The sequence below is a fragment of the Antennarius striatus genome, chromosome 6, assembly GCF_040054535.1.
Source record: "Antennarius striatus isolate MH-2024 chromosome 6, ASM4005453v1, whole genome shotgun sequence".
Classification (NCBI taxonomy): domain Eukaryota; kingdom Metazoa; phylum Chordata; class Actinopteri; order Lophiiformes; family Antennariidae; genus Antennarius; species Antennarius striatus.
Genome location: NC_090781.1, coordinates 13,323,020 through 13,336,751, shown reverse-complemented (window position 1 = coordinate 13,336,751; position 13,732 = coordinate 13,323,020). Strand labels below are relative to the sequence as shown.

The 13,732-nt window shown below is 39.7% G+C and overlaps 2 protein-coding genes across 3 annotated transcripts; both read right to left on the bottom strand.

Moving 5' to 3' along the window:
* Positions 1-2,945: 2,945 nt before the first annotated feature.
* LOC137596243 (claudin-3-like) lies at positions 2,946-7,197 on the bottom strand. Of its 2 annotated transcripts, XM_068316562.1 has the most exons (3): positions 6,628-7,197; positions 6,460-6,464; positions 2,946-4,158 (listed from the first exon to the last, which is right to left on the bottom strand). In XM_068316562.1, exons 1-3 carry the CDS (start codon positions 7,108-7,110, stop codon positions 3,510-3,512), a joined length of 1,137 nt encoding a protein of 378 aa, XP_068172663.1. In that variant the 5' UTR covers positions 7,111-7,197; the 3' UTR covers positions 2,946-3,509. The 2 variants fall into 2 exon arrangements, with proteins under 2 accessions (XP_068172663.1, XP_068172662.1); XM_068316561.1 differs by lacking the exons at positions 6,460-6,464; positions 6,628-7,197 and adding an exon at positions 4,281-4,699 and having other exon boundaries at positions 2,947-4,199.
* Positions 7,198-10,648: 3,451 nt separating this feature from the next.
* Positions 10,649-11,545, bottom strand: LOC137597172 (claudin-4). The gene has a single exon (XM_068318149.1). It carries the CDS (start codon positions 11,414-11,416, stop codon positions 10,748-10,750), a length of 669 nt encoding a protein of 222 aa, XP_068174250.1. The 5' UTR covers positions 11,417-11,545; the 3' UTR covers positions 10,649-10,747.
* Between the last annotated feature and the right edge of the window lie 2,187 nt (positions 11,546-13,732).

Sequence of the window (13,732 nt, the reverse complement as noted above, 5' to 3'; positions counted from 1 at the left end):
GGCTCACACAATGTTCCACCCTGTGCAGTCATCCTCCATTTGCTTTCTCAGGACATTTGGTAAAAAACACAGAACGATCCCTTCAAGGACTCACTCATACTGTTCACCCGCATCATGAACATGGTAGCTTTGAACTGTGATGTTTTAAAAACGTTGATTATACACAAAATTGTCATTTCTGCTGATGATCTTAAAACAAGCAGGAAAAAATATGAGTCATGAGAGGAAAGTTACAAGCTGTACCTTTAATTTTTTGTCCAAGCCTACCTGTTCAGCCCTGGGTGGAAGACAGCACATCAGGACACCGCATGACTGTCTAGTTGTTAAGAGTATGTGGAAACAATCTCAGTAACCATTATTGCAGTGCTGCTGCATCATCCTTGCTATTTTCTTTAATTCCTATATACATGAAAATTTGAGATCAGATTCTGTGATTTGGGTATGATCATTATCATAACTCCTTTCATTCTGTTTTAGATTTTAACAAGCAAACAAAAGCACTCCTTCCTCTGTTTTGTTTTTTGTTGTTTTTTGTGAACAACTATAGTCTGAGCAGCAGGAGCCAGCTTTTCATGAGGAAAAATGCTCTTCAGCAGATATTAAAAAAGAGAAAATGGTATGTGCTGAGAAAGCTCATATCAGCACAAACAAAAGTAGTCAGAGTCCTGGAACTTTAATATAGAAAGAATTTTTTTTGTTGAATCAGTTTCTTTGTGGGTCTTTTTGTGGTTTAGATTTGGATTTAGATATACTGTTGTTGCAGGTAAGAAACCTCCAGGAGTTTCCGTTCCCACTGAGTGGACACAGTGAGTCTGTGTTATTTTCAGGGAAGGGGGGCTGCTATTGCTTTGTGGCTTCAGGTGCCAGGCAACCCCACTGCCCTTCACATTCCCCAGTATCGGTCATGTGACCAGAGTTTGGTTTGGTCAGAGCCTGCAGAGCATGACCAGACACTCACAGAATGTCTTTCTTTCTTGATTTCTTTCATGCTATTTTTCATACATTCTTATTTACCTTCTTTCCTTGCTGTGTAGGTCCATTAAAGGATAGCTAGGTATATATAACAACTGTCATATAACTGTATAAGAATCCTTTATTAGCTTGAAAAACACCAAACATGCCCGAGGGTTTTTGACAAGTCACTGGAACAGGCACACAGAAATTCCAGATCAGTGGTGAACAGGCTCTGTCATCACGATGCTCTGTGACACCACTGTGGAATGAATTTACTGTGGAAGCTGTGGAAAGTTTATTAGGTCTGTGTTGTGTGGTTTGTGCCGAATAATGTTATATAGTGTTACTGTATGTTGTATCTACATGATAAATGAGGTGTAGCAGAAATGACATTAAAATAAAATGACTAGATTAAGAGATTTAAGTGTAACTGATTTCATTTCTATATAAACCAAGTAAGCATCTATTTCATAGAGATTTTGTCTTCGTGTCTATTTTTTCTTTTTTTCCCTGTTTGGTAATTTGTTATATTTATACAAAACTGCTGGACAGACTCCCACAAATTTGGTGCAAGGGTGAGCCAGGAAAGTACTCAGTGAATTTTGATGGAGATCTGGATAAATGGGTGGATGCAGGATTGGTTCCTTTGCCCTGAACATTGCAACATTTTTACCTTATTACGCAAAAACAGATGCTAAACCTAGCTAGAAAGTGAATTTAGGAGGATTCAAACTTAATGAACTCTTCAGGTTAGTCATTTATTAAAATAAATTGCGACTTAGTAAAATATGTAAAGTAAAGGATCACTACAATTTTAAATGGAATCCATGCATAAAAGGTTGTCGTTTGCATTTTTTCCGACACGTAAACTACAGCATCTGACTTAATCTGAGAGCAGATCAAAATTTTAAACATATGACATACATACAAACTTGTTTTAAAATGTTTGTAAAACATTTTAAAACAAATCTTCTTGGAAAACATAGCAGTGCAACTTTCAGAAGACATTCTTAAATTTTAACTTGTTTTGAAGCATTAGAATTTAATTGAGCTGTAATTTGCAGTTGCACTAATCATGACCAGATGTCAAGCTGTTCCTCGCCCTTTGTCAGTGGTGATACTGATATGGGAGAAAAAGACAACAGTAACAAAGTAATGTAATACAGCACCTACAGACCTCTCCCATATTTACTATGAGATGTTCATTAATTTTTAAAGACGCTGCCTTTTGTCAAGTGTGACTACATGTCCTTTTGAAATTAGACAGAAAGGCATGACTCATGTCTAAAGAAGCTCTGGCTGGAGTTTGGATGATAATGTGCTGATTTACCCTTCATTAAAAAGAAACCAAAAACTGAGGAGCAGATAGGATGCCACAGTGGAAAAAAGAGGTGAAGTTTGTTAACCCAGGAGGATAAAAGCAGGTTTCAACCTAAACCAGTCTAGGCTGGTTCGGTGGAAAACACTGAGGAATAAATACTGTGTACTTCTGCTTCTATTTTTACCAGGTCAGTGGCCACCAATCTGTTGTGGTACAGGTCAGCTCCCACGAAGCTGTGTAATAGTATAAATATGTAGCAGGGCGTTGGTAAGAAGCACACAAGCTGTGCCAGGCATTCAACGATAGATAGTTTTTGAAGGATGAATAAATCATGTAAGTTTGTCATGAGTCCAGTCCTCTGTGCTCTAACTTCTCACCTCTGCTAACTGATCCTGCAGTTAACTGTTCGGACCATGTGTGGTTAAGTTGCCAGTTTCTGGTAATGTAGCCGCCAGGATTGAATGTCAGGATGCTCTCATAAAGACACCTGGAATGAGCCCTCATGTTTGCTTGTGGTTTACTGATTCATGTGGGAATAAATATAAAATCTCAACAGCCTAAATGGTACATGATTTTAAGAATAAATAGATATATAAATAAATAAGTTAAAATTAGTTCAAAAAGTTAAGGCAAAGCCACAAAGTAAAACATTTAGTATCTTGAAAAATATGTTTATTAAAAAAAAAAAAAACACTTGCAGGATACATTTTTCCAGGTATGACGTGATGGACACAAAGGACACTGACAGTATTTAGAGCCTCCTCCCCACCCTGACCATAGCTGCATTGAATACAACTGATTTGCACCATTTACAACCGTCAAACACACTCAGTTCTTCCATTTTGTATCCAGTGGTGCCTTATTATGAAGATGATATGAAGCAGTCAGCGGTGTCCATAAAGATGTTTTGTGGTAAACATTGAGAAGCTGTATAGGAGACTGTATAAAAAGTAGATAATTTTACAGTAACGTTTAGTACTGTGACCTTTAATAGTACAGAGCATACTTTTCTTTTGGTTTTGTTTTCAAATGGGATTAAAGGACATTGTCACGCTTTTTCAGTCTCTGTATAACAAAAAGCATAATTCAAAGATACAAAACATTAAAGCTAAATCACACATGTCCTTCATTGTGGAGTCTCTTTGTTTCTTTGAGCTCAGTCCCTCAGTACACCCAATTTAGTGTGAAGGGAAGGTCTGGAGTTCTTAAATGTCCTTTCAGCTGTGGCCTTCACTCATACGTAGTCCTTCCTCTCCAACCCTGGGCCAGCTGCAGACCGTGAAGCAGAGTAAGCCATCCGTGAAGGGTTGTACCTGGTCTCACGTGGCGGACAGGAGCAGCAGAGTAGCCCGCCGCCGAGAACGAGGAGGGCAGCAGCTGCCCAGCCGATGTACAGCGCAGCCCCCAGCTCCCTCCGCTGAGCGTCACTCAGTAAGGGATTGTAGAAATCCCTTATTATAGTGTTGGCTGTCCAAGAGACTGGAATGAGCTGCATGAACCCAGATATGATGAAGAAAACCCCCGAGATGATCATCACTTTGGCCTTGCTTGACTCATCATCAATGCAGTTGGTGCACTTGGCCCCAGCAATGGCGATAAGCACAGCCAAGATGGCCAAGAGGATGGAGATGACAGTGAGGGCACGGGCAGCTTGGAGGTCTTGGGAGAGAGCGAGCATGGAGTCGTAGACCTTACACTGCATCTGACCAGTGCTCTGGACCACACAGGTCATCCACAGGCCCTCCCAAATGATCTGAGCCGTCACAATGTTGCTGCCGATGAAAGCCGTCACCCTCCACATTGGGAGAGCGCAAGCCACAATGGCAATAATCCATCCCAAAATGCACAGGGAGATGCCTATCAACTCCAACCCGACAGACATGCTGGAATGTCTTGTTCTTGCGTTGCGGAATGTGTGTCACACCTGAAGAGAGGTCACAAAAAAAAGAATCAGCAACAGGAAAAAGTCAACCAGACCCCAGTACTAATTAAATTAATATCTTACCAGCATCAGCGAGTGTGTTATGATCTGTTGCCTTGGCCTCACTGATATCCTTTATAAAGCAGATCAGGTGGAGGGGAGGAGTCTTTCAAGGAGCTGACATCACCAGAAGGGGAGGAAGGACGTGGACACTGTGCTATCAGCTTACATGGCCAGCTTCACAATGGGTCTGGCCACAAAGAGGCCTTTTACAGCTGAAAGGGCAAATAAGTACCATTCCTTTATTATAAAAATGTAAACTAATGGTTTTTGATTTACAATGCTAACCAAAGAGGTTGCACCTAGAGAGGTCACTTTTATAAATGTCTTTAAAGGAAATATACGCATTTCATTTAAGCATCTATGATTTGATTGTAAAATGTTTTGTTCTTTCCTAACTCTAATGCTCATGTTCTTTGCTGCACTTGTGTTTTAATTGATTTTCTTCATTGTATATCTGACATTTGAATTTGATTTGAGGAACATTCAGTGGTTTATTTTCCACAAACATTTCCTTTTGTTCTGTTTTGATCTTATTTAACCTTATTTTATGTATGGTAATTTATATGCAACACATTTTTCTCTAGTTTTAACCTAAAACCTTTGAAAAAAAGATTTTTTTAAACTAGAACTAAATCATTTGGCCACATTGCAGTTGCTACAGGAGACCAATGTAAATGCATTAATCTCCTATTTTTATTTGAATCCCTTTCATAATATATCACCAATTTTATGGGAATTTATTGGCCAGGCTCCAGTTTTTGTTACCACTTAATCCCATATAAATGCCAGCATAGTTTCAGACAGGCATTTTTCTTCCAAGTTTAATACAAGAACCAGAGCTTTTCCTATCAGAGCTCTCTGGAATGACCTGCCTGAGGAGATAAGGATGTCTGAGTCAGTCTCTTCTTTTAGATCTTAGCATAAAACACACACACGGATGGATGGATGGATGGCTGGATGGATGGATGGATGGATGGATGGATGGATAGATGGACGGACGGACGGACGGACAGACAGACACAGACAGACAGACAGACAGACAGACAGACAGACAGACAGACAGACAGACAGACAGACAGACAGACAGATAGACAGACAGACCCTGTTATCACAAATGAAGTGAATGTCAAGCATCTCTTAGAATTGTTGTTCTGATGGTTTCGCCTGACAACAGTTCCATTTTTTTCCCCACCGCATGCCCTTGAAATTCTTCAAATCTTCAGAGCTGTGACTGTCTGCTTAGAAATGTCTCCCCTCCACCCTCCAGCATTCTGTTGAAATCCCCTAAGTCTGTCCCTCTGACATGAAACAGATCCATTGTTAGGGAGGTCAGTTCAGATAGCCGAGTGTTGGGAAGCTGACAAAGTAGCAGTTCTTGTTATCATGGAGCTAACAGACATATGGGAGACAGCCAGGTGGATAGGTGCTGTCATAGACTCCCAGTCGTCAGCCTAATGACTGTCTATGCAGGAAGCTGGGATTCAGACATTTCTTTCAGTCTATTGATTGAAGAGCAGAGATGAAATAATTTATTTTTTAAACTGTTGGTTCAGATTCTAAAAGTGTTTCTGTTTTAGTTTCAACAGTCTCTCCTAAAGTGTGACTGACTATACCACCTTGACTAGAAGACATATTAAAATAAATTCTTTGGACATGTATATTATCTAAAAAAAAGTCACCAAAAGAATATGTTATAAGTATGACTGATGAATACAATTTTGTTCCTGTGTTTCAGCCTTTCTGGGAGGTGAAAATTAAATCAAAAAGGTTGATATAAATTTTCATCAAAACATCTCAGCTTAAAATAAATATATTAATGAAAAAAGTAGAACATCAAAATGTTGTCAGGGTAACAGATTTTCTCCATCATGTCAATTGAAATGTTTAATTTCTTCATAAAACAAATACATAGTGAATAAAGTAAAAAGAAAGTTTAACTGCAAATTCACATGTTGGGCTCACACTTTACAAAATGTATTTCATGAAGCATATAATAAATGTCACATGATATCACTAAGATTTTGTTGGACTACTTCCAACACACAAAACACAAACAAAAAAATTTAATACAGTTGGTGTAGGTTTGGTTCAAACAGCACACATGATACGGTTGGATGAAAATCAAATAACAAATGCCTATCTTTGAGCTGTTTTTTCCTTGGTGGCAAGTCACGAGAAAAGATCAGGATAAAGCTTAGACATAGTCTCTTCGATCATAACCGCTTGGGACGATTGATCTGGTGTTGGAGTAAATTGTCTTTGAGGGAGGCCCGTATCTTTTCTCCGGTTCTTTGGGGCAACTGGAGCAGAGTATGCCCCCTCCGATGAGCAGAAATGCTGCTGCAGCCCAGCCCAGGTAAAGAGCTGCTCCGATCTCCCTCTTCTGAGCCTCTGCTACCATTGGATTGTAGAACTCCATGATGATGCTGTGTGCTGACCAGGACACAGGGATCAGCTGGGTAAGAGATGCCACAATGAAGGTCACGCCGGCTGCAATCATCACCCGAGCCTTGGCAGACTCTTCTTCTACACAGTTAGTGCATTTTGACCCCATCATGCCCACCAAGACTCCCACAATGCCCACTATAATGGAGATGATAGTGAGGGCGCGGGCAGCCTGAAGGTCTGCAGTTAGAGCCAACATAGAGTCATGGATTTTACACTGCATCTGTCCTGTGCTTTGGACCACGCAGTTCATCCAAAGGCCTTCCCAGGTGATCTGGGCTGTGACGATATTCATCCCAATAAAAGCTGACACTCTCCACATGGGCAAAGCACAGGATACGATGGCTAAAATCCATCCCAGGACTGCCAGAGTCACTCCAAGTATCTCCAGTCCCACTGAAGGCATGTCTGTATTTGCTAGGTAGTTAAAATGCAGAAAAGTCTCCTCTCAGTTGTCAGTGTGGTCTCCAGAGTGATGATCACACTTAAACAGTCACTTCTTTACTGGAGAAGGTGGAGTCACTTAGTCATTAGCCAGGGAAGAGCTCAAATCATCATCTGTCCCTTGTTTGAATGTCCCAAAACCTGGCCTTGGCTTGTAAATGGCCGTAGTTTAATCATTTAACTTCTTCTGCCTCAGTAGCTCTCCCATCTATTTGGGTGAGGAGAGGGTAAACAGAACGAGAGTATCTGAGGTACGGACTAGTTAAAGGATAACAGACATGGTAAAGATCAACAGATCTGAGGGAACGTGGAAAACACTGTGTCAACATCTGCAGTTTTCCCATTATATTTTTTTCTGACAAATGAGTCAAATGTTTAAAATGATGTTTCTGGTTTTATTTTATTACTGAAAGTTGTGCAAAGGGTTTATGAATTCCCTAAAACCAGAAGCAAGGATTGTGATTATCAGGAGGGTTTGTTTTTATGTCTGGGGTGAGCCTCCCTCCAGTTAAGTCCATGAATATTTGGACAGAGTTAAAGTTTTTCTAATCTTGGTTCTGTACAGTCACTCAATGAATTTTAAAGAAAACAGTTCAGATGCAGTTGAAGTGCAAACCTTTAGCTTTAATTCAGTGGGTTAAACAAACAAACAAACAAACAAACAAACAAACAATACATTAAAATGTAGAAAAGCACTAACGCATTCTTAACAAGGCAGTCAGAGACTGCCCCTGAATTCAAAATTTTTCCCTGACCTACTTTCAGGGTAGGTCAGGGTAAGTAGTGGGATGTTTCGGTCTCTGAATTCACAATTTTACCCTGATCTTCTTTCATACGTCAGGTGAACCCTCTGTATTTACTGCAATGCAGTCATTTCTTTGTAGACAATGACACACCTACCTCCTAGAGAGTGGTTTTAACTTGCTTAGCAAATTTTATAAACTCAACACCTCAAGTTGTGTGAAAGAGCTGCACATTATTGTATTGTATTTTTTTTTGTCTGTTAGCAATCTTGTTGATATGACACAACATTAGAAATACTGAACCGACTCCAGCGTGTAGTTGGGAGTCACAAAAAAAAGCCAACAAAAAAGACCTTCCTCATGATCTGCATGAGGAAGGCATGTGAATGGTGTGTGTATCTCTGAAGGTGTACATGTTTGTTCATGACTACCATAAACACTGTATATATAATACATAAACTCTACCATACAAAGAAATAGGGGGTCACGGTCCTGAATTCTGAAACAATTGTCTGTGTGAGTTAACAGGACGGTCTTATCAATGTTCTTTTTCAAATCAGGACATTTTACATCATTTTAATATTTGCACATGGTCCAGAAAAACACCCTTCTGAATATCATATCTGCAGTCGTACCTGGATCCCTTATCTCTCACTCACTGCAATGAATCTGCACAGCACCGGTCAACCTGTAAATCACACAAACTAAAAAAAGGAAAGGCATTAAAATGAAGAGCTGCTTTAACAGCAAACATGAGATGTCTCTGGTCAAGTAGTACTTCATCAATCGGCAAAAAAATACATCATTTTTACATTTTGTGTAATTACTGAAGGTAAAGGAAGATGTAGAGCTTTAATAGCCTAAACTTCTCAACTCAGACTTAAAAGTTTAATTTCTGTTTAATTGCTGAAATATTTATTTGTACACAACTCGTGATAGAGTTCAGTGTTTTAACACTGATATGTTTGGTTTTGTATTCTATCGTGACAGACATGAAGCAGGAGTTGGTTTGCTAAGACATTGCAGTTTGCATTTGTTTCTGACTGAGCCGTTATACTTTCTCATTTACACATGACTGCACAGCCGGGCACTGAAACACAATCCAGCCAGCAGCGTCTCACTCAAGGGGGTTCTTCAGGATATTTAGAAGCCCATCTGCCAGATCATTAACCTCATTTCCCAAGCCAAAGCAAGTTAAGAAAGAAAAATATTTCTGAACCTTACCTGTTGTTAAATAGTCTGAGAGTAGTGAAAGTGGAATTATCTTTCAGAGGCCAAGGAAGTTCACAGATTTAAACAACAGTAGCAAAATGCCAAGCTTAAAGACATATATTTTAAGGTCTGTTGTATGTACTCTTACTAGTTACATACACAAATGTTAGCTTTACTGGCAAAATATAAAAAATGTGTCAAAAGAAAAAGTGCTCACGCAGAACAGTGAATTTCAGAAAAAAAAACTTTATTAAATTAGAATCTTAATGCTTTCATTAGTTTAATATGGAAGCAGGAAAAGGTGGTTTAAGTACTTGATGTTGGTGGTGTATAATAGGAGTTAGTTTAGTGTCTTGTTAGTTTTATGTTATATTTTTGTTAGTCATATTTTTTATAATTGAAGTGAAAGGTCCAGTAATTTAATACTTCAAATGTAGTAATGCAATGTTAGCATCTGGCATTTGGTGGTATAAACGCACGAGGACATGCTGGTGTCAAACTATGGAGCAGTTTAGACAAGAAAGTTAGGAGTCTAGGAACCCTATCTGCCTTTTAAAAAGCTTAGAAAGACATTGCAAGGTTACATATCTAATGGAAATGTTGGTTCACGTTTCAGATTTTTATTGTTTATTATAATCATAATACTGTGTAGAGAGACTGCAATGGCACTGGCTAGGTCAACTTCTTGTCTTACAATTATAACAAAACTTGCTGTTCCTGAGGGAAATGTTATTGTGAGCATGTTCAGGGTCACATCTGAGATGGAAGATGTTGTGACTACATTGATAGGGGGTAGGAAGGTTTAGTGATAGCAACTGAGAGACTCTTTGTGGCTGGGAAACTGCATGAGAAAAATATGTCTATTGGGAATGAATGGACAGTTTAAAACAACAATGTGCCAAAATAAATTAAATTAAATTAATTACTTTTTATATTCTATGTATCAATGCATTTCATAGTATGACCCCATGGATCCCATGATGAAGGACACCCTTTGACCCACTCTGCTGCTGCAGTATTAAAGTGTCATTAATTTTTAGTTTTTTTAGATCCTGCTTTCGTTTACTCAGATTTTCATGTGACTCTTTGAGCACTGAGGCTTTTATTTCTGTAATTCCCACCTTGGTAAGATAAGTAAACATTTCCCAACCAGTTGATCAATGTGGTCTTTGTGTCTCTGTTTAGACTCACTTACAGTGTAGTTACCTTATCTTTGACTCAGTTTCACTCCAGTGTCGTTGACAGGCTACATCGCAAAGGAAGTTAAAGGTGCTCCTTTGAAACAAGTCCCCCATTGTTTCTCTCCAACATTTACATTGAAATAAAATATCTGGATAAAGTTAAGCTTAATTTTTTGGACTACATAGTAGGAAATTGGAGAAAGTTTGAACGTGAGACACTTTTCTTTTTTGTATTTTGCAAAAATTAAAAATGGTCCGCACAAATATTGTGTTAATTGTTATTATAAAATTAGACACCATGAAAAGCCCACGACTAGATAGAACAGACATAAAAACACCTCTTGAGACATGTTCCGGTGGTTAATCTTTAATGTTTAAGCTCGAGTTGCTGCATTAACAGCCATTCCATCAAACATCCATAAATTTGCAGTCGTAGCTCCGTGTGCACTGACATGTCACACGCTCACACGTAGTCTCTTCTGGTGTATCCATTGACTGACATGATCTTGACAGGCGAGTAGTTCACCTGTGAAAGCATGGAGCCTTGACCGCTTTGTGCTGAAGTTGCCTCACGAGGGCAGGAGCAACAGAGCAGGGCTCCCCCTAGGATGAGCAAGCAGGAGGCGGCCCAGCCAAAGTACAAAGCGTTACCAAACTCCCTCTTCCCTGTCTCCTCCAACATTGGGTCGTAAAAACTCAGGACGATGACATGTGCTATCCAGGACACTGCCACCAGAATCAGCATTCCAGCCACCAGGAAGGTTACTCCAGCAGACACCACAAGCCGCGGTTTACTGCTCACGTCTCGGCTGCAGTTGGTGCATTTGGCACCAGTCACTGACAAGGCAATACCCACAATGCACAGCACCATGGAGACGATCACCAAGGCACGGGCTGCTTGTAAGTCCGCTGGCAGTCCCAGCATGGAGTCGTGCACCCTGCAGTGCATCTGGCCTGTGCTCTGCACCGAACAGTTCATCCATAAGCCTTCCCAGATCACCTGTGAAATCACAATGTTTTGACCGATGTAGGCCGCCACCCGCCACATGGGTAGGCCACAGGCGACCATCACCCCCAGCCAGCCAGCCACGGCCAGGATCATCCCAAGGATTTCCAAACCAGCGGAATACATAGTCACAGGGATGGAGAAGGAGCAGAACAACACTCTCTTAGAGGGATAGAAGGCCCTCTGTGTTCACAGGCTCAACCCTCCTGAGATGAAGGTGATATCAGATCTCGTTGGCTCAAAGTCCTCCGTAAGACTTTTAGTGAGAGAGAAAGTGAGAGGGAGAAAAGGATTCTACCTTCTTTATAAAGCTTAGTGGACTGAAGGTGGAGTCTGCTCAAGGTGGCATCATGTTATCTTCAAAATACAGTACACTTCAATGAGGGGAATGGGGATAATTTGATATTTTTATTAGCATAGCATGTAACCAACTAATGTCACACATAGTGTTAGATGACATTAGATTCATAGATTCATATTCACAGGTTTGAAAGATTGTGTTTCCTTAAATCAAATGTCATTTACAATAAGAAGATAAGAAATGCTTAAAGTGGAGACTTGTGAACTCAGTTCTGGTAACTTAATCTTAATATATAATATTAATAATGTGTGCACCTTGTGGGACAAGATATATTTTTATGTGACAACCTTGAAGAATATGCTGAATCACCATCTGAATGAGATCTTGATACAAGAGAAAAGAGTAACAATGGCTGGCCTTGTCTTCTGTTGGTCAGCTACATAATCCTCCAAGATGAAAAAAAAAAAATCAAGGATGGAGTTTGTGCACCTCTTTGTTGGTGGGTGTGTTTCAGGTATTTTCTGTTTTAAGCAGAGAATTTATGGTTGAATATATAAATGAACTACAACTGCATTGAAAACCGAAGACAGTGGAAAATCCACACACTTTTTAATTATTGGGGACACACCATTAAAAGGTTAAAAAGTTAAAGCTTTTGTTTGTGAGAGTATTTATTATACCTAGATTGCATAAGACTTACATTTCTTGTTTGTTTCCACTTCCTGATACATATGAAAATATCATAACTAGAAACAAAAAGACACATTAGATGCAAAAGGCTCTTGAATATCCAGCGTGTTATGATGGATGATCAAATGGGTGGGGACAATGTTCCCTCTAATTTTTCATGTGTCTGGGAAAACACACAAGCTTCCTGAGCGCACTGAGGACCACTGTGAGCAACATCAGACATGCAAGCTGTGGCCACACACCGGTATCATGCTTGTTCAAAACCTTCATAGCAAGTTACATGGCTTATTAAAAGAATCACACTAAAGTAGCAATTTTCAGTAGTTCGCTTTTAATATAAGTGATTTGGCCCACTTGAAATAAATAAGACAAAAATATTGTTCTTTATGAGATGTGTAGTATGTTATATGTGAGGGTCCTGCTTTGGCCATGGGAAGAGTCCTGCTTTGCCTGAGGTGACCTAGCTTAGGGTCTAGGTGAGGGTCCTATTCCAAAATAAATCATATATATCTACACCTTTCAGACATAATATTTTATTCACATTAAAACATTCACATTTTGCACAATGACATGCACTGTTGCTTGTGATACAGTGTAAATGCTTGTAACTCTTTGTCTGTAAAATATATACAGTAGTTACTCCTTTTTTATTAGCATTTCTACTACCTATAAATTATCTAGTGGTAACAGCATTTAATGATTAACTCAGTGATTATCTCACTCAGTTTCACCACTTGTTCTTCTATTTGTATATACAGTACTCATTCCACCTTAAAAGAACCGCATTTCTTTTTTACTTTGGCTTGGTGACTGGATGTGTCAGTGCCCGTCTGTTTCCAGTCGTTAACTAGCTAACCTGCATGGCGCGTATAGCAGGGCGCATGTGCAGCATCGTCAACGCTGATTGTCTGCGTAGCGTCATTGAACCTGATCGTATCATTGGCTGGACACCTGTCACTCACTGAGTTACAATGCAAAATGGTACAGAAAACAATAATATTGGTGTAATTAATTAGATTAGATTAGATATAATATTATATGCTACTTATTTAATACTGTGACACCACAGTGTCGTGTGATATGGGCAAGCATGACAACCACAGACTTAATTTCAGTATCCAGTCTTAACACAATACCTTTATATCGAATTTTATTTTATATCTTGTGCGCTGAATATGTGCGAGCAGTGCGCAATTGCGCAACCACGCAGTTTAGAGGAAACACTGGGTGGGAACGTCTCCCAGATATCCTGCTTGTTAAACAACAGGGCTGTTGAGACTTGACAGAAGAGCTCTATGTCCTTACAGGCTGTCCTCTAATAAACAGAGGTCATCTGGGGTCAGTGGTCAGGATGAGTTTCTCAGTATTCTCCTCCCCTCTGCAGATGCACGCACCCCCTCGAAGCTATGTGCACTCAACTGTAGTTGTGACTTTCCACAGGCAGGGGGGGG